This window comes from Pan troglodytes, chromosome 8, assembly GCF_028858775.2.
Source record: "Pan troglodytes isolate AG18354 chromosome 8, NHGRI_mPanTro3-v2.0_pri, whole genome shotgun sequence".
NCBI classification, from domain to species: domain Eukaryota; kingdom Metazoa; phylum Chordata; class Mammalia; order Primates; family Hominidae; genus Pan; species Pan troglodytes.
This window is the reverse complement of record NC_072406.2, coordinates 59,363,580-59,391,381: the sequence shown is the minus strand read 5'-3', so window position 1 is coordinate 59,391,381 and position 27,802 is coordinate 59,363,580. Positions and strand designations below refer to the sequence as shown.

The following is a 27,802-nucleotide window of genomic DNA, read 5'->3' as shown; positions in this document are numbered from 1 at the left end:
CTCTCTAGATACACAATGGAGTCAATTCTTTCTGTACCCACCTTATTAGTTGCTAGACAAAACTTCGGCAATCATTTGCTCTAATTCCCTTATCTCCCCCACAAAGAAACTCATCAGTTAAAGCCTTGTTCTTACCTTTCTTGGTCACAGAACCCTCTGAGGATTTGTTGAAAGCTATGGATCCTTCTCCACAGAAACATGCATTTGTGTGTGTGTGCTCCCACAAAGGCATTTTGGCATATTATTTTTGAAAGAATCACAAAACTCTTGTGGTTCGTTCTTAGGGACGCCAAGTTAAAAAACAACAACCACCTCTGAACCAAAGGAATTTTTAAAAACATACACAGGGTAAAAGAAGCTTGTTCATGTCATCATGAATTTATTTTCAGGCAATGTGATAATCTATTAACACTCAGCATACTCTGAACTTACAGAATAAGTACCACGCCATACTTCCTCATTAATGACTATCATTTTACATGAGCTTCTTCCACAATCACAATGAGAGAACAGATTGCTACATGTTTGCTGGTAAATACATTCGGTAAGGCACTCAAATCCTAGACACGAACTAACAACAGAACGCTCTTCCCTGCTTTAATAAATTGAAACATGATCTCATTTCCTTCATTTTCAATACTTTTTATAGAAAGACACGCTTGTCTTGAACTTGTCTAAACATAGGTTTATATAAACTAATCCATTATCATTATAGTTATAATCAAGGAAATGATTTCACATTGACGGTTTTTTAGGTAGGGATAAGCGAAAGCACTGCAGCAGTTTCTGAAGGAATGTCATCTCTGTGGTTCCCCATACTTAGTACAATGCCTGGAATGTAGCAGGGACTAAATACAGTGAACAAATGGGCAAACCTTTAATTCCCAGGGATCTGCTACATATTGCCTTGACTGGTAGATCATTTCTCCAGAAGAAAGGAAGAAACCAAAAGACAAAAACAATCTTTTTAAACCTCACAGGATTTTCTTAGAAAAAAGTTTTAATTTATATATCTAGTGCAATTCTCTTTGTAAAATATATTTCATAAAAAATCCAAAGCAAAAGCCCTGTCATTCATTTATTTCAAAAGACAAATCATTTCAGTACTTCTTCCTTGAAATGCCTGCAATTTCTTCCTCTGGCCTCAGAGACGGGCATTGGCTCCATGCTTTACAATGTCAGGATAAAAATCCAGGAGGGAGAAATCTTGTTGTAATGGATAGCTGTTTTCATCTAACACAAAAAGGCTCTGAATCTTCAATACACAAGGTTCTGCGCTGACTGCCAACAAGGAGTGGAACAGGTCTGCCACGACCATCCCATAGGTGATCTCTGAGGAAGGAACTGCAGAAGACGAAAACACAGAGCTCTCAAGATCACTGCTAGCTTGACAGGAGCACACACATTGAATGGTTTCATTGTTTCTTTTGGTTCCTCAAGTCTCAAACCCATTTTAAATTTCTCCTCCCGGCCAGTAGCGGTGGCTCACACCTGTAATCCCAGCACTCTGGGAGACGGAGGTGGCCGGATTACTTGAGGTCAGGAGTTCGAGACATGCCTGGCCAACACAGTAAAACCCTGTCTCTACTAAAAATACAAAAATTAGCCGGGAGTGGTGGCACATGCCTGTAATCCCAGCTACTCGGGAAGCTGAGGCAGGAGATTTGCTTGAACCCAGGAGGTAGAGGTTGCAATGAGCTGAGATTGTGCCACTGCACTCCAGCCTGGGCAACAGAGCAAGACTCTGTCTCTAAATAAATAAACAGGTAAGTAAACTACTCTTTCTATACCTTCTCTTTCTAGTTACAAGCTATTGAGGCACTCCAGAGTGACGGCATGTGATCCCCCTGACACAAGAAACAGGCCCAGATAATACACCGTTCAGACCGACAGCAGTTCTGGTTATGCTGCAGTACATCAGACGAGTGCTCTTATCCATCCACAGTTCTTATCACAGTTACTTACGCATATATTCATTTTTTATATAAAAGAATCTTGAATCGGTCACTTAAATATTGAATCTCAATAATAAAAAATACTAAAAGTATAGCTAAATGTGTTATTTTATTTTGCATTTGTCCTACACTCTTCCCCTCACTTTTTTAGGACATGTAATCAAGACATTTGGGAGGTTGTTCAATACCAGAATGACAGAGCACCATCGACCATGCTCAGACCGTACTAACCCCTTGACAATTATCACAGTCTTTCTTGGATGGGGACTACAGAGTCCTGGAGGACCAATGACATATTTTGGGGGGTATGATAATTCTCTACAATAACTTTTAAATTTTGTATTTTCACTGCGATAAACTAAAACATAACCAATATTAGTAATAGTCTGCATGGTCTGATGACCACTTTATAACCAATGACATTTTGACTTATGATCACAATCTAATTAATGCCAAGAAGTACAACTTTAATTGTCTCAAGAATGGACAAAACACTGAAGTATATGTGATATGAGAATGATGCTTCTCTAAGAGATAAAGACTAATTTACATTATGCAAAAAAGAAGAGATAGGCCGGACACGGCAGCTCACACCTGTAATCCCAGCACTTTGGGAGACCGAGGCAGGCAGATCACCTGAGGTTGGGAGTTCAAGACCAGCCTGACTAACATAGAGAAACCCCATATCTACTAAAAATACAAAATTAGCCGGGCATGGTGGCACATGTCTGTAATCCCAGCTACTTGGGAAACTGAGGCAGGAGACTTGCTTGAATCCAGGAGGCAGAGGTTATGGTGAACTGAGATCGCGCCACAGCACTCCAGTCTAGGCAACAAGAGCAAAACTCCATCTCAAAAAAAAAAAAAAAAGAAGAGATAACACTGAAAATATATAAGTAACATTAAGAAAAGGAATGAAAATAGCCAAAAGAATAAAAATGAAATAAAGAAAATGGGGGAAAAAATGGAGAGAGGCTTCTAATTAAGATGTAGAAAGCTGGAAAAAGTGGCTCCTACCCTAACAGTTACTGGAAAAAATTGAATAAATATAAAATCATCATTTTCTTGAATACACATGAGAACCAAGGTTGTAAAACAGCCAAAAAGACTGAAACATAAGGAGACAGGTGCCTCCAGGGAGATGGAACAGGAGCACAGGTTCCCTTGGGGCAGGCCTTGGGAAGAAGACAGGTCCTCCATACAGGCAGGAAAGAAGAATGTGATTAATTTTTATTAATAAATTAATTGCAAAAAGCCAATGAACTGCCAGAGTCAGCAACATAAGGAACATCTGCATCCTCATAGGCTCTTCCACATAGTACGTCTCACCTCCACCAGGTGCTCATAAGACTGGGGGCAGGGCAAGACATCAGAGAAAGCTTCCAACTACAAAACACAAAGCACCATCTGGCCTCCCTTTTAAGGAACAAAAGCCTTCAATTGCTGGAGGAGGGACACCAAATCCTGTTGCCCCAGGGTACAGGTGAGGAACCAGTACAGATGGGGGAAAGAAAAAAGAAAAAAAAAAACCTCCATCCTGGGGGAGGACTGAAAAACCACCCTGGGTCAAGACCATTAGTGGTCCCCTACTGCTGGGGCAGGGCCAGGACCACACAAGACCCACTAAAGGCACAAGACAGAGCTCAGCTGCCATGCCACATAAGGGACAGGGCTACCAAGAAAGCGCCATATGCAACATCCTGTATAAGACTGGGGCTGGACCAGAATCAAAGAGGAACAACCCTGCTCCCACCCACCAGGTTAGGATGCACCAAATAACAACCAACAAAAGCTTGTGCAACTTGGGGAGGTGCAAGAATATGGAAAGAAACTTTCTCTGAGGCCCAGGTGCAGAGTGGAGGGCTATGCTGATGGTGGAGCAGGAATGCTGGGGAACCACTTCCCACCATAAGCACAAGATAATTTGAAACCAGTGGTGACCTGAAGGTAACCAGAGAAACAACAAAACCTGAATCCAACTCAACTTATGACAAGACTGACCATCCTGCTCACCCCTCACCTCCAGTAAACGACCAGAAGAGGCATGCCTGTTTCCAGGTACAAATACTATTTACCTCAGTTTGTACTGTTCTACTTAATATATGCAACGTTCAGCATTCAACCCAAAATTACTAGACACCCCCAACTAAAAAAAAACATGAAAAACAATCTACTATTGAAAGATAAAGCAATCACAGAACCAGATTAGCTCATCAGCTTAGAGGATCTGAGGCTAATGAGAACAGGAATGGAGTTTGAATACCTGACAAATATATTATCTTTGCTTTATTCTTAGCCACTGACAACTAAGACATCACGGTTGAAGATCTTGCAAATCCATTCCACTGACAGTGGACTATCTTCATATATATTATGTCATACACTCATTGACTTCATTCTTATAAAACTAGAGTTAAGTAAAATAGCTTTTGCTTACCAACAGGAAATGTAGGTTAAGAAGAAATTAGGTGCCTCCCGCTGTTCATGTACTAACAGGTGTAAAGCAAGTCAACCTTCTAACTTACATAGGCTTATATTTCACTTAAGCTAAATTATCCTTCTGTTTTCATATGGACAGAAAAGTTCTTAATTTAAAGTACAGTGCTCTTTCTGTTCCGATATACCATTTATACTCCTGAATAAAACAACTTCTTGATGGCACACTGATATATTACCTATCACTCTGTTGAGGCAGTCTGCAGAAATGTTGAGAAGAATCTTCTCTATCAGCTTTGATTCTACACGGATGTAAACATTATGTCTTCCATCAACGGCAGTCATTAACGTTGGCCTACAAAAGAGTAAACAACACACGACCTTCAAAAAGATTTTCAAATAAAAGAAATGCTTAAATGAAAAATAATTCCAAAAAGCACTTGGTTTTTATGCAGGATTAATTTTAATGCTTAAAACAACTCTAGGATGTTCTGTGACATCCTAGAAGGAAAAAAAGGTTTTTTTTTCCCAAGAGCTTCAAATGATAAATTACTACATTTTATTTATTCTATATCCATTTTTAAATTTCAGATACTAATATAAAAATATATTAAACTGTTTTATAAATTATTTTTAGAAATGAAAATAAAAATAATAATCACATATTTCACAATCACAATTTCAAGTTACTTTTTTCAACTGAATTCTTTCCTATCAGAAATAAACTGTTTTGCATATCAATAAACAGGGAACTGGATTAACAATTTTCAGTGCATCCTACATCTTAATGCTATGTAGCTGATAAAAAGAATGAAGAACATTTGCAAGTGCTATTAGGGAAGGAGCACCAGGATAGACTCTAGGGAACAACAATATGAACAATATTCTTCTGTCCACATGCTTCTAAAGAAAGGGATACACATGTGCTGGGATGAACATAATAAATCACTGGAAGGACATACAAAAAACCTTCTCACCAGCATGGAAGCAGCACTGGTGGGAGAGGGTTGGATGGTGAAGGAGACTTTCACTCTTTGTTTTGTAACCTCCTATGTAGTGTGCATTTTAACCATGGCATGTGGTACCTATTTTATAACTACATTGATTTTTAAAAAATAAATTGAGAACAGAATTCAGAAACAGGCTCATTAGCGGGGGAATTTAATGTAACAGAGCTAAAACATAACTACTGATTTTCCCCCTAAAAACCCACTTCCCCCTTTATTCACACGATGACTCTATGTTCCTTCCTCTTTTCACTCTACACTCTTTCCTCAGCCTCTCTCTCCCTCCATTATTTATTTCAACAAATACAAACTGAGCATCTATCATGGACTGTGGTAAGTGCTGGGTACCCACTAGTGAAAAAGACAAATCTGGTTCCGTCACTCAAGGAACGTAAAACTGTAGAGGGATAGGAAGAAATTGGGCATGTGCGGTCGCTCATGCCTGTAATCCCAGCGCTTTGGGATGCCAAGGTGAGGAGGACTGCTTGAGGCCAGGAGTTTGAGACCAGCCTGGGCAACACAACGAGACTTCATCTCTACAAAAAGAAGAAGAAAGAAAATAAGCTTTTCAACAGTGGTGCCAAGATGACTAAACAGGGATGGAACAGTCTTTTCAAAAATTCAGGCTGGGACAACTAGATATCCACATACCAAAAAATAAAATTACACCCCTTCCTTATCCCATATATAAAACTTAACTCAAAGTAGATAATAAACCTAAATGTAGGAGGTAAAACTACTAAACTCTTAGAAGAAAATACAGGAGCAAATCTCCATAACCTTGGCTTAGAAATGACACCTTTCTTAGATATGACCCGAAAGCACATGCAACAAAAAGAAAAACGGAATAAGAAGTACTGGCAAGAATATGGGGAAATTACAACCCTCATATTGCTGATGAGAATGTAAAATTGTGCAGCAATTTTGGAAAACAGCCTGGTAGTTCCTCAAAAGGTTAAACAGACAGTTACCATATGACCCAGCAATTCCACCACTCCTAGATAAATACCCAAGAGAAATGAACACACATATCCACACAAAAATTTGTACACAAATGTTCACAGCAGCATCATTCATAATAGCCAAAGAGTAGAAACAACCCAATTGTCCATCAACTGATGAATGGATAAATAAAATATGGTATGTGCATACAATAAAATATTATTTTGCAATAAAAAGGAATGAAGTAGTGATACATGCTACAACATGGATGGACCTTGAAAACATCATGCTAAGTGAAGCCAGTCACAAAAGATCACATATTATATAATATTTATATAAAATATCTAGAACAGGCAAATCTATAGAGACAGAAAGCAGATTCGTAGTTGCCATGGGTTGAGGGGCATGGGGAATGGAGAGTGACTGCTAATGAGTACGAGGCTTTGTAAAGGGCTGGGTGATGAAAATGTCCTAACTGGTTGTGGTGATAGCTACACAGCCCTGGGAATATACTACAGCCGTTGAATTGTACATTTCAGAAGATTAATTTGATGGTATATGAATTTTAACTTCAGTAAAAATGTTTTTTAGAAAAGACAGTATGCAAATACAAATTACAGTAAGCACACCCAGGCTACTATAACAGAAAATAAAGAAGGGTGGTTAGGAAAGGCCTCTCTGATAAAGCAGCATTTAATCTAAGACATGAAGAAACCAGCCTTGTGGAGTCAGACAGAGGGAAGACATTCGAGAACATCCTAAGGAGAAAAATCAAAATGTCTGAAGAGCTGAAAGAAGGCCACGTGGCTAGAGTGCTGGACGACAGGGGAGTGGCAGCAGATGAGACTGCAGAGGAAACAAGCATAAGGAGACGACTGATGGGTGAAGCAAAGGGTAATCATACTGCCAACGGGTGGAGAATAAAGGGGAGGAGGCAAGGCCAGGAGGAGCCCCACCAAGAGACTGCTGGTGTGCTGGTTTGCGCAACAGGTAGTAGGGACTCAGATGAGGCCTGAGTGATTCCAGACCAGCAGGCACTGACTTTCCATTTTGGTTTCACAGTAATTGAGGTGCAGCTAGGGGAAGATAAACAGGGATGCCACATGCCCCGCAGCATGTGGGATATGGTACATAATGAGAAACTGTCCTGAGAAAAATGTCAACAATGCCCCTGCTGAGATACACTGGACTAAGATGTTAGCAGTGGAGATGGAAAAAAGTGGATGAATTTGTGATATAGTTCTGAATGAAAATTTCTAGGACTTGCTAATAGATTAGATAGGGGAGGTAGGGAAGAGAAAATGATGCAACGATTGTGCCCAGGTTTCCAGCCTAAATAATTGGGTAGATGGTGTGCCATTTTCCAGAAAGTATAAAAATGAAGAGAACTAGATTTGAGTGTGGTTAGGAAAAACAAGAGTCTATTGTGGGTATGTTTAAATGTGAGATGGATGTCAAGCAAAGAATTTGATACCTGACTACTGGAGCCTGGAGGAGAAAATCAGGGTGAAGATGTTAAGTACAAATACGAAAACAGCTGTGATCATCCAGGCAGAATGTACAGAAAGAATAAGAGGAAGGACACAGACGAGAGCTCAAGATTAACCCCAGCATTTAAAGAGGGGGTAGAAAAGGCTGAGAAAGAAGGGCCTGAGAGACAGGTTAGAAAGCAAGGAGGAGGCTGTTTCAAGAAGGAGGAAGTGGACTGACATGCTGAATATAACTGAGAGCAGTTAGAGCGAGGAAAGAAGTATCCATGCCTCAGGCAACATCAAAAGTGTAACTTTGACAAAAGCAGCTTCTGCAGCATGGTAGGAGTAGAATGGAATAACTGAAGTGAAACTGAAGACATAATAGGGGAGAGAGAGAATATTTACAACTCTTTAACAAAGTTTGGCTGGGTATAAAACAGAATAGAAAAATGAAGGGATAAGAGGGAGATGTAATGTTAATGGATGATTTTGTTTGTTTTTTAATAAGAGAAATATGGGACTGTCTTTATAGGCTAGTAAGAATAATCCATTATGAGAGGTAATCACTGAAGATTAAGAAGGAAAAACAAAACAGGGTGCAGAAACCAAGGAAAAGTTCAATCACCACAGATAACCTTATAAGCCTAGCCCAGACTTCTCTTGCAAATTGCATTTCTTTACATCTAACCACTTTCCAACTTGTTACCTCTCAGGAACTCAAGCTCAATATAATCAAGATTTCTCCCAAGGTTACTTGTTTTAATAAATAATCTTATTGTTCACCCAACTGTCAATGATTTGCAATGTACCTGTGCTCTCTCTTTACCTACCAATCACTACATCTTGCAAACTATTTTCTGACCATTCTCAAATCTGTCCACTTCTTTTTATTCCTACGACTTCCTCTCTAGTCAAGCCACCATCATCTCCCCTCCAAAGTAAGGCAACAGCCTCTTACTGCTTCTCTGCACTAGCTTCATTCTAATCCACTCTCCAACGCACAGCTAAACTCACTTCTGATGAACAGAATTTGGTAGAAGTGATGCCACATGACTTCTGAGTCTAGGTCACAAAAAGGCTGGCTTCCACCTGGAACTCTCTTTCTTGCCTTTCCTGCTCTGAGGAAATGAGCTGCCACTTTGTGAGAACATTCAGGCAGCCCGTGGAGACACCCAAGTGAAGAGGAACTCAACTTGCCAGCCATGTGAATGAGCCACTTTGGAAATGAATCCTCCAGCCCCAGTCAAGCCTTCAGATGACTGCAGCCCCAGCCTACACCTTGACTACAATGTCTTGAGAGACCCAAACATTTCCTAGTGCTGCCTAAATAGGAGCCTTAATTGTGGTTTGACCTGCTGGGGTTTTTTGCTTCTAGTACAGAAAAATAAATGTATTTCTTGTATTCCAAAAATGTAAATCTGAATATTCTGTAGAAACATTGTTAAAAATGGTATTTGAGTTTTATGATAGCTTGAAGAGCAGGAACTATGCTATCCACATGTTAATTTAATAAATGTCTGTGGCCTCGTATGAGATTCCAATGCAATATCTAATGTTGCTTCCATTGGAAAATCAGCTCCAAGTTACAACCAATGTAAAATATGATCAACCCACTCATAGTTTGGGACTGTTATGCCACACAAATGTTCATTAAGTGTTTCTTAAATGGACTACCAAGCTTCTTGGGCACAATAAGTCTACTTAGATCAACTAGTATAACATCCACAGTACATATGTGATATGTGAACATACGTGGATTCCTAATAAATATTTGACTGAGTCTTAGAAAAATAATCAATGAGAGTTTTCTCTTATTCAGTTTGCTGATTGATTTATGTAGATGATTTTGGAGTCACATACTTGATAACTTGAAGGGAGTTTGTTAATTTCAATATTTTCTTTTCAAGGAAACCACATAATCTGGACTCTAATAACAATTTAAAGGCTTTTAGGCTGGGCTTGGTGGCTCACACCTGTAATTCCAGCACTTTGGGAGGCTGAGACGGGTGGATCACCTGAGGTCAGGAGTTCGAGACCAGCCTGACCAACATGGAGAAACCCTGTCTCTATAAAAATACAAAATTAGCCAGGCGTGGTGGCACATGCCTGTAATCCCAGCTACTTGGGAGGCTGAGACAGAAGAATCACTTGAACCTGGGAGGCAGAGGTTGCGATGAGCTGAGATCGCACCAGTGCACTCCAGCCTGGGCAACAAGAGCGAAACTCTATCTCAAAAAATTTTTAAAAAAAAGGCTTTTAAATAAATAAAAAATAATAATTCTTGCCTTAACATGACCATTCAACATTCTAGTAAGACAACAAACTAGCACTACATCTTTAATGTGATATAGTTTAGGAAGAGATCTTAAATACCTCATACTAGTTATGCCATAATCAGGTGATACTGATCTGTGAAGTCCTTCTCTTGAACAGTCATTTTGTAAACTAAAGATTCAAAGGCCCTCCTCCCCATAAGGAATAGTATTGAGCAACATTTTTGTCCAATAAATGCTTATATTGAATAGAAACATTTGGAATGATATAAATAAGTCACCTATACATACTTTTGAGGGGCCTTAACTATTAATAAATCAATGTTGTTTGTTACATACCATGCATTTTTTGTTTTGATTTTGAGACAGGGTCTCACTCTGTTGCACAAGCTAGAGTGCAGTGGTGCAAACATAGCTCACTGTAACAATCGATCTCCTGGGCTCAAACAATCCTCCTGCCTCAGCCTCCCAAGTAGCTGGGACTACAGGCCTATGTCACCACGCCCAGCTTTTTTTTTTTTTTTTTTTTTTTTCGGTAGAGATGGGGTTTCCCTATGTTTCCCTGGCTGGTCTTGAATCCCTGGGCTCAAGCGATCCCCCCACCCCGGCCTCCCAAAGTGCTGGGATTACAGGCGTAAGCCACCACACCCAGCCTACCATACATCTTAATTCAATCTTCTTTTCCACAAAAGCAACTTTCACAGTAATAGCAAAATTCATTCACTTATTTATAACAAACATAATATCTGTAAAGAGAAATAAGGTTTACAAATTAAGCTTCTATAACTTTTCTTGAAGTATGCCATGATAACATGTGGAATATATCTGAATTTAGTTTTTAGATACCGCAATATTTAGAAATAATCATAAGGAGCATAAAACACTGAGTGCTATTTTGTAAACACATGTAATTTATAAGGTAAAGAGAAAAATATCTGAGCTTTTGACTACCTATTATTCAAAAAACAATGTGTTTTTCACTGAGCTGATTAGCAGTTTTACCATACAACATTTATTTGCTAGTTTTAATTTCTAAGGTAAAGGTGGGAAAACAGCTTAAATGTCTTACTAGCTTCCACAACTCAGAGGTGAGATCATATGATACTTTTAGCCTTTAAATTCTAATTATATGTTAAGGTGGGAAAATGAGTTATTTATGAGCATTTAGATTTTGGTTAAAAAGTAAACCAAGGAAAATGTTTCTTTGGTACAGCTGTTTGAAGACAATAAAATCTCCCAATTACTGCTTTAAGAAATTCCTATCTTTAAGAAATTCCTATAACGATTCCTGGGTAATTTTTGCTTCCATAAATAGCTATCTATCACTCAGGGAAAATTTTATTCTCTTCGACTAGCTCTAGTTAATTCTTTTTAGAAAGTAAGGGTTTACAGACTAATTTTTCCGGATCTATAATAATTATTTTCCATCAAATTGGCTTGCTTAGTTGCCTTACCTATAATATATTTTCTTCATAGTAAATGGCAAGCAGCTAAAACATTGTTTGTAGATCCTGTTCTCATCTGTTTCTAGTTCCAATCCACATTTTGCACAGCCAGTATATACGATGTTGGGAAGAGAAGAAAAAATACTCTTCAGAGAACTGTGAGCATTTAGAGCTATCTTCTGAGCTGCTGTAATAGGAAATGCCAGCTCTGAAATCTGGGCTTTAATTAGAACCACTCCTACAAACAACAAACAGATATGTTATAAATTATTGGGCCAAAATTATAACTTTAATTTACAAACATGGCTAATTTTATAGTTGATTTACAGTCACTTGTAGTAAAAGGATACACTGAGGTCTTGTTCTTCGTCTTCTTTACTATTTTCCTAGAATCTAAGGGCAGGGAGGTCTGGCTGCAACTGAGAGCAAGTTTACTTGGCTAATTTGGCTGAACATGTGATGTTTCCTTCCTTCCCCATCCTCTGGAATCAGGCAAAATAAGTTCAATACCTCCTTTAGAAGAAATTCCTTCGAATACTTGAAACTAGCTAACATGCCCTCTCTCCTTGCCCTGTCTTCTTTTAAACTGATCATAGTGAAAAGCCAAATAGGGGCCGGGCGCAGTGGCTCACGCCTGTAATCCCAGCACTTTGGGAGGCCGACGCGGGCAGATCACGAGGTCAGGAGATCGAGACCATCCTGGCTAACATGGTGAAACCCTGTCTCTACTAAAAATACAAAAAATTAGCCGGGCGCAGTGGCTGGCGCCTGCAGTCCCAGCTATTCGGGAGGCTGAGGCAGGAGAATGGCTTGAACCCGGGAGGCAGAGCTTATAGTGAGCCGAGATCGCACCACTGCACTCCGGCCTGGGCGAAAGAGCGAGACTCCGTCTCAAAAAAAAAAAAAGCCAAATAGGAGGTGAACTTTTCTTCTTCTCTCTACCTAAAAATATCAATAGCCTGTTCTCTTTTAAACTTTTTTCCAACTTTCCGCTCACCATTATCATCTATATACTCTGGGTGTGGGTTATAAAAAGTTCTCATTTATTAATCGTTTCTCAGGTGACTCACAAGAAACCTCAAGCATATTCATAATTCACTGCTAATGGCTCATCCATTCACCAGTAAACAAATACTGAATATCTACTATCTCCCAGACATTATTTTTTCCTAATTTACTTTTGTCTTACTGTGTACTGGTGAGGTCTATGAGTTTTCTTGAGCATTATTCTCCCTTTCTCCATAGTCAATTTAAAGGCTTCTTTAAGCCTTAAGCCTTCAAATTTGTTCTTCTTCATCCACTTAGAAGTAAGAACACTCCAGGTCAAGAACTAATCACTCTAGTCTCCTACTGTTTTCTGGTTATCTCTTTCAGAGTCCAGTTAATGATGAGTCTTCTGTTCTTAACTTCATTTGCTTTAGTCTTTCAATGCCCAAAGACGGTTTCATCATCTCTTCCAATTGTGTCACATATCCCTACATGAGTTAGCAGGAGTGCATAGCGATCGAATATGTAACAAACTGTAGAAGATTCAATACCACATCTTTCCAAAGACATGTTAAATCACTACGAAATTATTATTTTGTTGTTGTTGTTTTGAGACAGTCTCACTCTGTCGTCCAGGCTAGAGTGCAGTGGTGCAATCTTGACTCACTGCAGTCTCAACCTCCCTGGGCACAAGTGATCCTCCCACCTCAGCTTCCTGAGTAGCTGGGACTACAGGCACACACCACCACACCTGGCTAATTTTTGTATTTTTTTGTGGAGATGGGGATTTGCCATGTTGACCAGGCTGGTCTCCAACTCCTGGGCTCAAGTGATCCACTCTTCTTGGCCTCCCAGAATGCTGGAATTACAGGCTTGAGCCAGTGTGTCTGGCCTAAAAAATTATGTAAAAAAAAAAATTTCGATTTTTATTTTAGATTCAGAGGGTAGATGTGCAGGTTTGTTACATGGGCACATCATCACCCAAGTAGAGTCTCCTGTAGTAGGCAGAGTACCCAACAGTTAGTTTTTCAACCCTTGCTCTCCTCCCTCCACTCAAAAAGTCTTTTTTTTTTTTTTTTTTTTTTGAGACAGAGTATTGCTCTGTCACCCAGTCTGCAGTGCAGTGGTGCAATCTCGGCTCACTGCAACCTCTGCCTCCTGCGTTCAAGCAATTTTCCTGCCTCAGCCTCCCAAGTAGCTGGGACTGCAGGCACCCGACATCATGCATGGCTAATTTTTGTATTTTTAGTAGAGGCAGGGTTTCACCACGTTGGCCAGGCTGGTCTCAAACTCCTGACCTCAAATGATCCACCCACCTCGGCCTCCCAAAGTGCTGGAATTATAGGCATGAGCCACCCTGCCCAGCCTAAAAAATTCTTAATAATTCAATAATTTTAAAAGAATGTTCACATAATCCTATCATTTTGTAAATTTACACAACTCTTGAAAAGAATTAAAAGGTGATGCTGAATGTAGACTTTGCTTTCAAGGGGGTCACTCCGGCTGAGCACTGAAATTCTGCTGGCGGTAAGATGAGGTACTGGGTAAGCGTCTTCATTTCTTTACAAGGACTCAGGCCTAGCCTCATCCCCCTCTGGCTTTTGTTGAGCAAGCAGACCCTTCTAGGAAATGCTCCCATGCTGATCTCTCTTTCTCCTTTTATTTAACTATAAAATAGGTTAGGGAAAAGTTGCTTGTGTTTTCATATTCTCTCTCCATTTTTGTCTTAAAAACACATACACTATGACAGAAACTATGAATTCAGCCCTCATAGCTGAACATAAAGAGAATGCAGGCCTCTGTGAACAAAGCCTCTGAAGGACTGATTTTAATGGCACAGTTTTGGCATGGCTTGCTAATGAGGAGCACACCTCCAGGACTTCCAAGAACACGCACAATTCCTGGCTGCGTCCTCAAACAAGTGGGGCTATATCCTCAGAATCTTTCATCATCAGCGTGGTGGCCTCCTATTTTGTTGTTGTCCATGATGTTATTTATTTTTATTTTTAAACCTAATTCTAGACTTCAATCCCAGCAGATAACTGTTTTGTGTAAGCAGTAAATAACAGAGTTGACTTCTCCATGGCACCAAACTAAACGTCTCTGCAAAGTAATGTAGCCCCTCAACTGTGTCTGGCATTCCTTCCTGTGGTGACCACCTCTATATGTCTGTGAAGTTGGAGAAGCAGAGCACGGGAGGGGCACATAAATATAAAACTGGCTTAGGAACTTACATGATGCTACAACATTACCAAGATTTTACCAGTTAGTATAAATCTAGAGTCTTTTATGACCATAGGCAACTTCCATTTTTGAAAATAGTATGAAATTTTTATAGTATAAAAGCTTATAAATTTTCTATCATCTGTGTTTACCTTCCAGAAATATTATTAATTTAAACTATCTGCTAGTATTAGTAAATGTTTCAGTGTAAAACTAGGAATAAGGAGTTCTTCTCTGAGAATGAAATCTCTGTATTCAATTAAAAGTTGGGTTTTTTGAGAGGTATTGTCTTTGTTTTCTGCCTGTATTCTCCTTAGCGTAGTTTTATGATATAACAATGCTAACCTTCAATCATATATTGGAAAACATATTTACACATATATGTGAATTAACCCAACTAGTAACATTTTAATCTGGCGTTTGGCCAAGATAAAGTAAGGAACTGAATTTCTGCTCCCACTTGTCATATAATAAAAAATAGGTATTTGCTCTTTGTCCCTGGTTCCTGGCACATAGTTCCTAAAACTACTGGAATCTAGTTCAGATATTTGCAAAGATTTATATTTCACTTTTATATAGAATTATACACTTTTACCACAAGTGGTAGCCTTTTTGCTCATATTAAAACTAGCAGTGGGCTGGGTGTGGTGGCTCATGCCTGTAATTCCAGCACTTTGGGAGTCCAAGGCAAGAGGATCACTTGAGTCCAAGGAGTTTGAGACCAGACTGGGCAACATAAGGAGACTCTGTCTCTGCCAAAATAATAAATAAATAAATAGCTGGGTGTGGTGGCAAGCACTGATGGTATGCACTAGCCTTCCCTTCCCTCCTCAGCTGAGCGGGGAGAATCACTTAAACCTGGGAGGTGGAGACTGCAGTGAGCTGTGTTCACACCACTGTATTCCAGCCTGAGCAACAGAGCAAGACCCTGTTTCAAAAGAAATAAAAATAGCAGAATTTATGTATATAAAGATCTTACCTGAACACTTATCTTCTAGGTGGGTTGCTAAGTCTGATATCTTCACAAAGGAGGGTGCACTTTTTTGAAATTTTGCTTTAAATGTAATTGCCCTTATATCATCATCAAACAAGCACTCACAGGATGACCAAGGCGTTGTATGCAATTCTAGGTTTTCTAGTGTGTAATTGCGCTGAACAAAAAGATATTTAAATTCCCAAATATAACCTTAAACAAAAACAGTAAAAACAAAAGTCACCAAAAAGGAAAAAAATCTAGGCTTAGTATCAGATTAAATAGATTGATCTGATTAAGTCAGTTGAATACTAATCTTTTATCACTAAAGAATTTGGGTAAACAGAGACAAAATATGAATGGTGCATTAAGACAACAGAAGCATGCTAGAGATTATTATTATTTTTTTTTTCCAAGACAGAGTCTCGCTCTGTTGCCCAGGCTGGAGAGCAGTGGTGTGATCTCGGCTCACTGAAACCTCCACCTCCCAGGTTCAAGTGATTCTCCTGCCTCGGCCTCCTGAGTAGCTGGGATTACAGGTGCGTGCCACCACTCCCGGCTAATTTTTGTATTTTTAGTAGAGACAGGGTTTCACCATGTTGGTCAGGCTGGTCTTGAACTCCTGACCTCATGATCCGCCCACCTCGGCCTCCCACAGTGCTGGGATTACAGGCATAAGCCTCCGCGCCGGGCCACCAGAGATAATTTTAATAAAATATTTTCTAAAGATTCCTTGCCCTCCTGAACAGTCATCATTTATAATAACCAACTGCTTTCTGTAAAGAAAATTCTCATGTATCTATATATAGGCAAAGTTTTGTTTTGTTTTGTTAAAGAAAGGACACTGAAATGAACCCGTCTAATACTTCACTCATATTTCAATACTTTAGTTATCTTAGTTAACTTTTCTAGAACAAAAAGCATTTAGACACAATAGTACTTATTTTTAACTCTCAGTAACAATTTTTTTTTTTTTTTTTTTGAGACGGAGTCTCACTCTGTTGCCCAGGCTGGAGCACCGTGGCGCAATCTCGGCTCACTGCAAGCTCCACGTCCTGGGTTCAAGCCATTCTCCTGCCTCAGCCTCCAGAGTAGCTGGGACTACAGGCGCCCGCCACCACGCCCGGCTAATTTTTTTTGCATTTTTAGTAGAGACGGGGTTTCACTGTGTTAGCCAGGATGGTCTCGATCTCCTGACCTCGTGATCCGCCCACCTCGGCTTCCCAAAGTGCTGGGATTACAGGCGGGAGCCACCGCGCCGGCCACAATTCTAATACTTAAAGCCACAGTAACACAGACCTTGTTACTGTTATATTCTCCATTAGTAAATTCAACTTATCTGTATTATCATATTCTGTATTAGTAAATTCAACTTCAAAACTATAATAAAACAAAAGAGGGTTTCTTAGCACTAATTTTTCTGATAACATCAGCTGTCTTTTTAGTTTCTCACTTCAGGCCATAAATCTAATTTACTACACCTGCTCATCTCCTTAGTTTCTTTCACTAGAGATTTTTTTTCTTTTTTGGTGGAAAATCATCAAACATCTCAGTAAATCTGTAAAGACAGAGCATCACTAGCTAGAACTAAAGCATATATTCCAAGTTACTGCTTAAAACCAATCACTAAAATAGCTTTCTTGTCTTATTACAAAATACCTGATTAGAAAAGTAAGCTAAGAGAAGCCAAGTGAATAAACATATAGCAGCCATAATCTCAACACCCTAAATAAGCAGTTAACATTTTAGCGGACAACCAGTTGTTTGGGATTTTATTTATTGGGATTGACTTAATAAGTCAAATATAGCTTTATATGTATGTATTATTCTACATTGCTTTTAAATATTACATAATATGCCATTGTCCAGATACACCAAAATCTTAAAAATTATTACAGCAAACCTCTATTTTGAGGGACTCTGGTTGTTTTTTATTTTTCACAATTATACATGATACCATGATAAACCCATTTTCAGCTACATCTTTATACATAGTTATGATAAGTTCCTAGAGCTAAAATTATTGGGCTAAAAGTACCCCCAATTTGTTCATATTAATTGTCAGTTATCCTCAAGAAAGGTTCTGCCAGTTTGCATTTCCAATAGCTGATGACAGTAGCTGTTTTCCCATATCTTCTCTATCAATTTCTTAAAAGAAAAATAATCTATCATCATTACTTTGTGTGTTTTCAATTACTTGTAAGAACAATTTTTCCATATATTTATTGGCCATTTTTATTTCTTCTTTGGGGACTTGCCTACTCATATCCTTTCCCCATTTATCTCTATAGATATGTGTCTTTTGCTTACTGCATTATTTTCTAACAATGTAATTTTTTTCTGTTTTTTTTGGTTGCCTTTCAATTTTGTACATGGTGGTTTTTATGTATAATAGTTCTTGTTCCTGGATTTTATTTACCCTACCAACCTTTGCATTACAAATAATTTTGCCTATATTTTCTTCTACTATTCATTGTTTCATTATTTTTGTATTTGAATCTCTAATGTATCTGAAATTTATATTGGCACAAACATAAAGTATAAATTTAATTCTATTTTTTCTCACATTGTTAGCTAGATTTTCCAAACATTAACTATTCTTTTATTTTAAAAAGCATAAGGTTTTAATTTTATTTTTAATTATAAAATAAAATATATTTATTGTTAAATATTTAAACAGTAAAGACAAGGGAGGTAACAGGTGAAACAAGACTGACCATGTTTTAATAAGCTGGTTAATAGGTACCTAAGTTCATTATGCTGGCCGGGTGCGGTGGCTGGCTCATGCCTATAATCCCAGCACTTTGGGAGGCTGAGGCGGGTGAGTCACCTGAGATCAGGAGTTCGAGATCAGCCTGGCCAACATGGTGAAACCTCGTCTCTACTAAAAATACAAAAATAAGCTGGGCATGATGGCACATGCCTGTAATTCCAGTTACTTGGGAGGCTGAGGCAGGAGAATAACTTGAACCCAGGAGGTGGAGGTTGCAGTGAACAGAGATCATGCCACTACATTCCAGCCTGGGTGACAAGAATGAAACTCCGTCTCAAAAAAAAAAAAAAAAAAAAAGTGCCTTATGCTTAGTATTCTCTCTACTTTTGTATATGCTTGAAGGCTTTTATAATAAAAGTTTTTTAAAGTAAATGCAGATGCTCACACACATATGAAATTCAAACTAAAGGTATAAAGAAAAAAATTAAAGCACATATAATACTACCATACAGAAATAACCACTGCTAGCATTTTGCTATACATGCATATTTCCAGGTTTTCAAATGCACATATGTACTTATAGATACATTTTTATTAAAATGAGATACTATTATATATAAAGGGTTTTCTTGAAAACTTTTGTGTATTAACTTATATAAACATAAAAATATTTATTATATGATAACATATTTTCTATACGTGAAGTTTTACAATCCAATTTATTTTTATTTTTTATTTTTTTTAAGATGAGAACTTGAACTCCTGGGCTCAAGCAATCCACCCACCTCAGCCTCCCAAGGTACTGGGTTAACAGGAGTGAGCCACCACACCTGGCCTATAATCTACTTTTTAAACTAAATAATACATTACATATATCTTTCTAAGCTAATGAACATACACATTTTTGGTAGTGAATATCTTTATGTATTCACCCAGATCACAAATGATTCCCTTAGCTGTTTTCCCATCCACTGAAATAAGCTCAAGCTCTCATATTTGTATTGCGTGACCCTGTCTTCCTGATCACAGTTTTTTGAATCAAATTTACTCCGGGCAATCAGATTCTCTTTGCTGGGAATTTGGAAATGGGGTTGGTCTCTTGAAAAGAAAAGTAAAATCAGGAAAATAGAATTACTTAAGTAATCCTTCAAAATTGGTATTTTTATCTTAAAAAGACTGATGTGAGGTATTGAAGTAGATGTTAAAACTTTAAAATGATGGTTATAAATAAGGGGGGCTGGATGAATGAATGTACAAAGAACAACAACATCTTAATTCCTGGATTCATATGTTTTCAATACTAACCTAAACACCATAGAGTCACCTAGAGACAACTGTAATTTCTCTTCTATTAACCAAAAAACTATTAATTTTAAAAGAATATTCACATTAAACATTGAGCAATCTGCTCTGTTACAGCTCCACTATACCTGTGACCTACATTCTTGTGAAGCACGCACTAGACTCATGTTCTCAGCCAGGCTATGGTGGTCAATGATCATAGTTAGTCTATCACTGATACATGTTTGTCAGCTTGCTCAACCAAACAAACATCTGTCCCTGTTTGATCTTAACATAAAAGTCCAAAGTTAGACTTATCTCAAATCCTAGTCATAGCTATTAATGATTAAGAGAGACAATGTGATAGATCCTATCTACAAATAACTATTTGGAAGGCAGAAGTTTGGAGAGACATTAACTCTTTCAGGTAAAAAATAATAATATACTGAATCAATCTCTAAATTAATTTAGCAGGGAAAAATAACTCATAAGCCACAAATGAAACTGTCTTTGATTGTTACAACTAAAGGACCTCACAATAGCAAAGGGAAGACACTATACTATTTTAATGAAACATCAATTCCATTTAATTCAATATACCAGAAATAATTTATGCTTTAAAGAAAAATGTAATCATGGGTCATATTTTAACACTGAACATTCTAGGGATGGCTAACAGTGCATGCTTTTAAAACAACTATAATAAAAATACGAAACAGTAATTTATTGAACATTAATTGTGACTTGAAAGAGTTAAGGTAACTCCCTTGACATCTGCCTTATAATCATAGCATTTATTTATCAGAGTACTCTGGCTGAAAAAAAATTGTAGAAGCTTCTCCAGAATTAAATGTTTAAAGAACATTATTTGAAGGAGGTAAGATCTTCACTAAAAAGGTAAAGTAGTATATCTGGGAATAAATTTAAGCCTTTATTTCACCACCATTAATTAATGAAGACTTATTAGATAAATGAATTGCTACAAGAGGTACAAAATTTTAACAGAAGAAATTTGCAGAAGAATATTCAATCATGATCACTTGTATTTCAAATGCTGTCTCGTCTCTTAAGATTTTCTCCATCTTGGGCTCATAAACATTAATCATTTACCGAAATATAAATAGGTTAAATGCTTTTTGGTGTATTTACCTTTTTTCCTTTGAAGTTGAGGGTACCAGGCTGCTCCAGGACCCCATAATACAAGCGCATAATGTTGATCTTGGGCCTGTTCCACGGTTAACATAATTTTTTTCTGCTTCTGTCCTCTATAACTGTATACTGCCTCTGGAAAAGGAAAATGAGTATCTTAGTTGGCATTACTCTATCACACGTGATACCATACTTTAATAGCTGATGATACATATATAGTGATAACCAAATGGTACACTAAGATGGTCTTGTATCTTAATTTTTTCATAATCTAAAATTAAGGAGGCAGTCAAAATGTTTACCTGTCAGTATAGTGAAATCAACAACTCTTAGTACTGCGTGGACTAATACATCAGGTTGAAGGTGCTCCAATTCTACAAAGTCTATACTGTTCACCCTCTGAGGCTGCCTCGGAGGAAGATCTCTGAGGTAGGAATGTTTTGAGGACACATATGCCAGTAAGTCTTGAAGTACAACGTCACTAACTACACTGGAATCTAAGGAAAAAAAACATACATACAGACAAAAGATGGCAACATTATATTTTTCTTGACAAATAATATTTTTTAGAACTGTATTTTATGTTGTAAAGTATGATTAGATATAAAATATAGTTTTGTTTTCTCTAAAACATGTACAATAGCTAAGTCTTGAATCAGTTTAGATGTAAAAATAAACTTATATTTTTAATCAATGGAAATGGAATTATTTACTATCCCCCAAAAACTTGTGCTGTTCCCATACTTCTTTACTTTGTTAATAATATCATTTTCTATCAATTAATCAAACACAAAATTTCTGTTCTTTTTTGACTCCACCACCCTGTAACAGCCAATTGGTTCCCCAATCCCTGGAGTCTGATTTGATCCTGCTTTCCCAACTATCCTAGCCTCTGCCGTTCTTCCTCAAGCCCCTTCTGAAACAGGCTCAGAGCCACCTCACTGGTTCTCTCCCTGAGTGTGCCTTACTCTTTCCACAGCAAGGCCTCCGTCCTCACCAATTTCCAGCTGCAAGGCTGTCTTCTTGTCCTACCCAATACCACATAGAATGATGACCACTATAGATTCACAGTGCTGCTTTTTTCCCTGAGCTCAGAGAGCTTTTGAGCATGTGCTACATTGTAATATTTTTCAAGTGTTGGATTGGTTATTTAATTCTTCAGTTACTATGTCTTTTAAATGTTTTTCTCTTTCCTGTCTCATTTTTTTTCTCACTTTTTATTAAGGTATAGTTTCTGTACAATAACATGCATATATTTTAAATGTACAGGCTGATGAGTTTTGCTGATTAAATTTTAATTTCTCTGAAGGTAAGAGAAGTATGCTTGAGTACGTGATTGATTGCTGACCAAAATAAGATATTGGCAATAAACACTTAAGTACTTTTTAGAAAGCAGACTCCATAAACTGATTTGTGATTCTTCTTTCCTTCCTTTAGACAGTAAAAGAAAAGGGATGTAACAGGTGAAACAAGACTGACCATGTTTTAATAAGCTGGCTAATAGGTACTTAAGTTCATTATGCTTTGTATTCTCTACTTTTGTATATGTTTGAAGGCTTTTACAATAAAAGTTTTTAAAAGTAAATGCAGATGCTCACACACACATAAAATTTAAACTAAAGTTACAAAGAAAAAATTAAAACCACATGTAATACTGCCAGACTGAATTCTTCTTTTACAGTATTTCCAGCAAATCTGGAATCAGAAGAGTTGTATTCAAATTCTGGTTTTGTCAATAATAAGCTCTGTGAACTTGTACATAACTTCTCTGGGCTTCGTTTTTCATGAACAAGATAGAGCTTTTGGGGAACAAAAACATCTCTGACATCAAATTATATATTTGTCCCTGATTCATAAAAATTTACATGGAAATACATGGTTATTTAGATTCCAAAAAAAGTCTACCTCATGGAAACATTGTGTTGATCTTTGACTTATTTAATAATATTCAAGATAAATTTATATTCCTGTCATATTATCAGAACTAGGTTTGTAAAACATGTAACACCTCACTATAAAGATGAAAGAACAGAAGTCTTTTCTTTTCAACTTTTACTTTAGATTTGGGTGTACATGTGCAGGTCTGTTACCTGGGAATACTGCGTGATACTGAACTTTGGGGTACAAGTGATCCTGTCACCCAGGTACTGAGCACAGTACCCAACAGGTAGTTTTTCAACCCTCTCCCTCTAGTAGTCCCCAGTGTGTATTGTTGCCACCTCTATGTCCATGAGTAGCCAGTGTTTAGCTCCCACTTATAAGTGAGAATACATGTTATTTGGTTTCCTGTTCCTCCCTCAATTCACTTAGGATAATTGCCTCCAACTGCATCTGTGTTGCTGCAATTTATTTATTTATTTATTTATTTATTTATTTATTTATTTGAGACAAGGTGTCACTCTGTTGCCCAGGCTGGAATGCAGTGGCACAATCTCAGCTCACTGTAAACTCCACTCCTGGGCTCAGGTGATCCTCCCACTTCAGCCTCCCAAATAGCTGGGGCCACAGGTGTGCACCACCACACCTAGCTAATTTTTTTGTATTTTTTGTAGAGACAGGGTTTTGCCACCTTGCCCAGGCTGGTCTCAAACTCCTGGACTCAAGCAATCTGCCTGCCTCAGCCTGTCAAAGTGTGGGAATTACAGGCATGAGCCACCACACCATCCTGATTTCATTGCTTTTTATGGCTGCGTAGAATTCCATGGTGTATATGTACCACATTTTCTTTATTCAATCCTCCACTGATGGCCACCTAGGTTGATTGCATGACTTTGCTACTGTGAATAGTGCTACAATGAATATTCAAGTGCTTATGTCTTTTTGGTAGAACAATTTGTTTTCTTTTGGATATATACCTAGTAATGGGATTGCTGGGTCAAATCATAGTTCAGTTTTAACTTCTTTGAAAAAACCCCAAACTGTTTTCAACAGCGGCTGAACTAATTTACATTCCCACCAACAGTGTATAAGCATTTCCTTTTCTATATAGCCTACCAACATCTGCCGTTTTTTGACTTTTTAATAATAGTTGTTCTGGGGCTGGGAGTGGTGGCTCACACATGTAATTCCAGCACTTTGGGAGGCTAAGACAAGAGGATCGCTTGAGCTCAGGAATTCAAGGCCAGCTTGGGCAACATGACAAAACCTAGTCTCTAAAAAAAATACAAAAATTAGCTGGGCATGGGGGCATGCACCTGTAGTCCCAGCTACTCAGGAGGCTGAGGTAGAAGAATCTCTTGAGCCTGGGAGATTGAGGCTGCAGTGAGCCATGATCAGGCCACTGCACTCCAGCCTGGGTAACAGAGTGAGATCCTGTCTCTAAAAAATAAATTTTAAAAAAGTATTATTAGGTCCCACTTTTCAATTTTTGGTTTTGTTGCAATTGCTCGAGGGCTTCATCATAATTATTTCCCAGAAGTCCTTTCCAAAAACACAATATATTGATCGAAAATAAGAATCCTCTCATGAGTTGTAACCACTTGCAAAATCAAAACCAAATTGGTAAAATGAGTAACCAAATTGGTTTACTCTTTTTTGTTTGTTTGTGTTTGTTTTTGTTTTTCTTTTGAGGTTTGCAGCTATTTTATTTACAAGTATACATTTAACACAATGAAATAAACACTGATATATTGAAGCCTAGTTAATAGTAGTGTAACAATATGCATCATTTTGATGATTACATTATTTTAAACAACAAACTACACTGAAAAATTAATGCCGATAAAATTCTTGGTCATAATATTAAGAAATACAATATATAAATTGAAAATATGATTGCTTAAAATTTGAAAATGGAAGTGAACTCATTTGGACAGACTCAGAGTTAACATAATCTGAAGGGAGGGGAGCTCTGACCCAAATGATATCTTTCAGGTTAACAGAAGAAAAAAGAAGCATAGTTTATCTTCAAGGAGAACGGGCAGTTTGCTTCTTCAGGTAGAATATATTCCCAGTGTCCTCAGGCTTTGCAGCAGAATCACATTACCGAGCATGAAGACTTGCCTTGTGAAGCTGCCCCGTCCATTTTTTTCTGCCTCCAAAATTATCCCTCGAAAAACATCAACAGCAGTCTGATTTTCTTTAGCAGAAGATTCCAAAAAAGCTGCATTCCAAGATTCTGCCAAAGCTTTCCCTTCTTCATAACTGATCACCCTTTCCATATGCAGGTCTTTCTTATTCCCAACCAACATAATAGGTATTTGTACTTTCCCCACCATATCCAACAATTTGCCATGGATAACTTTAATCACTTCAAAACTTTTGATTGATGTAACAGAATACACAAGAATATAGCCATTAATATCTATGGAGTATGTCTGAGGAAAGATAGAATATTCATCTTGCCCGGCTGTGTCTACAAGTTGAAGATGATATTCTTGTCCATTTACTGTGATCAACTTTGTAAAAGTGTTTTCTATGGTTGGATCGTAGGAGTCCACAAATTGGCCTTCAACAAATTGAATCGTCAATGAGGATTTCCCCACAGACCGGTAGCCCAGGATCGCGATCTTCCGAGACTTGGACTGCGGCATCTTGGCGGCCTCCTCAGCCCCGGCCCAACCACATCAACCGCGGCGGCGGCGGCTCCTGCTGCTGTGATCGGCGGCGGCCGCGCCGGGAGAGAGCGGCATACAGAGCAGGGGCGGCGGCGGGCGCGGCTGCCTCTCGCTCGCTAGCTCGCGCGCTCCCAGCCGCCCGGAACCGACCGCGCGGCGGCGCCCCTCCCCCCCACAACACGCCCACGTGACCGGCTGGCGACAGCACCGCCCCTCTTCGCGCCATGGCCCGCCGCCTCCGCCCCCCGAAATACGCGGGGGGTGCGTCGGGGCGACGTTTTACTTTAAAGGCAAAAAAAGGGGACGCCGCGATGCCCCCACGACTGAAACTCGCTGCGTCATGACCCGGTTTACTCTTTCAGAAGAAAAACAACTGCAATATTCTCAAAATGTCCACTGGTAGCCATTTCCCTACATCAATAAAAAACTTTAGAATATACTTTATTTAGCTACTAACCTGTAAAAAATAAAGCACCATAAATTCCTGTGTATGTGTAAAAACAAAGATTGTGAAGTAACTTCTAAAGATTATCTAATTAGTTCAAGATTTTTCACATCATTCTACAAAAACCTGAAACTCTCTAGGGGATTCATAGAATATTCTCCATCCACAATTTTGTCATAAGAGTTTTATGAAATTACTGAACTATTACTTGAATCTAGATCATCCTTAAAACCAGAGATATCTACATTTCCCAAATCTCTTGCAAAGCATTTGCATACCATGTTATTTTCATTATTTCAAAACATTCCTTCCCCTTCTATTCTATCAACATCTACAAGATATGCTGAATTTTACTTAGAAGCCATTTAGCTATCATTCATACACACACACTTTCCAAAATGTAACACCTTCAAATATACATAATAAAAGACTAAACTTGTATCTTTTACAGAAATCTCAAAATTAAAATTTAACTGACTTCAACTGGGCAAAACCACACCATCTCAGTTACTATAGGTTAATACTAAGTCTTGATAGCTGATAGGGTAAATTATTCTTCCCTGCTTTTCTTCTTAAAATGCCCTGCTGTTTTCAACCACTTACTCTTCTACATAAATATCATATAATCTTATCAAATTACATGAAAATCTTATTGGTCTTTAACTCTTTGCCTCAAGAGATCCTCCTACCTTGGCCTCCCAAAGTGCTGGCATTACAGGCATGAGCCACTGCGCCCTTGAAATCTTACGAGGATTTTTATTGAACATGCACTGAATTTACAAATCAACTTGAAAAGAACTGAAATCTTCACAATGTTAAATCTTCCAATTAATGAATAAAGTATAGGTTTATTTCATTCTTTGTTAGTTTTTCTTCATTTAAAAATTTTTCCTTTTTTAGGTCTTGCACATACTTTGTTACATTTATTACTATTAGTACAAAATAATATTGTTGTCAATGGCAGCTTCCTTTGTTATTGTTAGTCACTCTACTCTAGAAATGTGATTGACTTTTGTATGTTAATCTTATATCCAGCTACTTTGCTAAATTTTCACATTATTTCTAATAATTTGTTTGTAGTTTTCAGAGGGAAAAGGTATGTAAACCATCTATAATAATGGCAGTTTTATTTCTACCTTTCCAATCTTTACATATCTATTTTTCCATGTTTACTGCACTGGTTAATAACTCTAATATGGTGTTGAAGAAAAGTAGTAATAGTAGTATCCTAGTCATATTCCTGAATTTTAAAAGGAATGCTTCTAATATTTTTCCAATTAGGATGATAATTGTTCTGGGTTTTCTAAAGACACTCTTTATGAAGTTAAGGAAAATTTTATTCTATTCCTAATGAACAGGTGTTGAATTTTATCAAAAGCTTTCTTTGTACCTATTGAGATGATCGTATACAGTTCTTTTAAAAACTCTGTTTTGAACTAATGTAAGACTTACAAAAAAGTTGCAAAAATAGTACAGAGTTCCCTTATATTCCTCACTATGTCGACTAATGTGGGCATCTCACATATTATAAATTATCTTAAACAGGAAACTAACGTTAATTAAATATTGTTAATTAAAATGTAGATGTTATTTAAATTTTACCAATTCTCCTATTAATATGCTTTTTCTATGTAGGATTTCATCCAAGATCCCACTTCACATTTAGTTGTTATTTCTCTTTGGTCTCCTCTAGTCTATAAGAGTTTCTCAGTCTTTTCTTTTTCATTACCTTGACACTTATGAAGAATCCTGATCAATTATTTAGTAAAACGTCCTTCCCTTTGGGTTTCTCCAGTGTTTTATGATTGGAATGAAGTTATGCATTTTTGGCAATTCCACAAAAAATATGGTGGATCCTTCTCAATGGATAATATCAAAGAATTTATTATACCATACATCTTATTACTGGTGATATTTACCCCAATCACTCAGTTAACTTGGTGTC

General features: G+C 37.8%; 1 protein-coding gene, 1 long non-coding RNA gene and 1 pseudogene across 2 annotated transcripts in view; 1 reads left to right on the top strand and 2 right to left on the bottom strand.

Annotated features, from left to right (window-relative positions):
* Positions 1-359: 359 nt before the first annotated feature.
* LOC129136179 (shieldin complex subunit 2-like) overlaps positions 360-27,802 on the bottom strand; it is a 42,349-nt gene continuing 14,906 nt past the window's right edge. The window contains 6 exon segments of the mRNA XM_063781712.1: positions 360-1,344; positions 4,631-4,746; positions 11,540-11,768; positions 15,720-15,926; positions 20,857-20,991; positions 21,159-21,353. Coding sequence (XP_063637782.1) covers positions 1,145-1,344; positions 4,631-4,746; positions 11,540-11,768; positions 15,720-15,926; positions 20,857-20,991; positions 21,159-21,353 — 1,082 coding nt within the window. The 3' untranslated portion in view covers positions 360-1,144.
* Positions 20,025-23,934, top strand: LOC129136183 (uncharacterized). The gene is made up of 4 exons (XR_008537529.2): positions 20,025-20,134; positions 20,513-20,584; positions 22,294-22,360; positions 22,918-23,934. It is a non-coding gene; the product is annotated as an uncharacterized LOC129136183 (long non-coding RNA).
* Positions 24,406-25,554, bottom strand: LOC129136181 (GTP-binding protein Rheb-like; annotated as a pseudogene).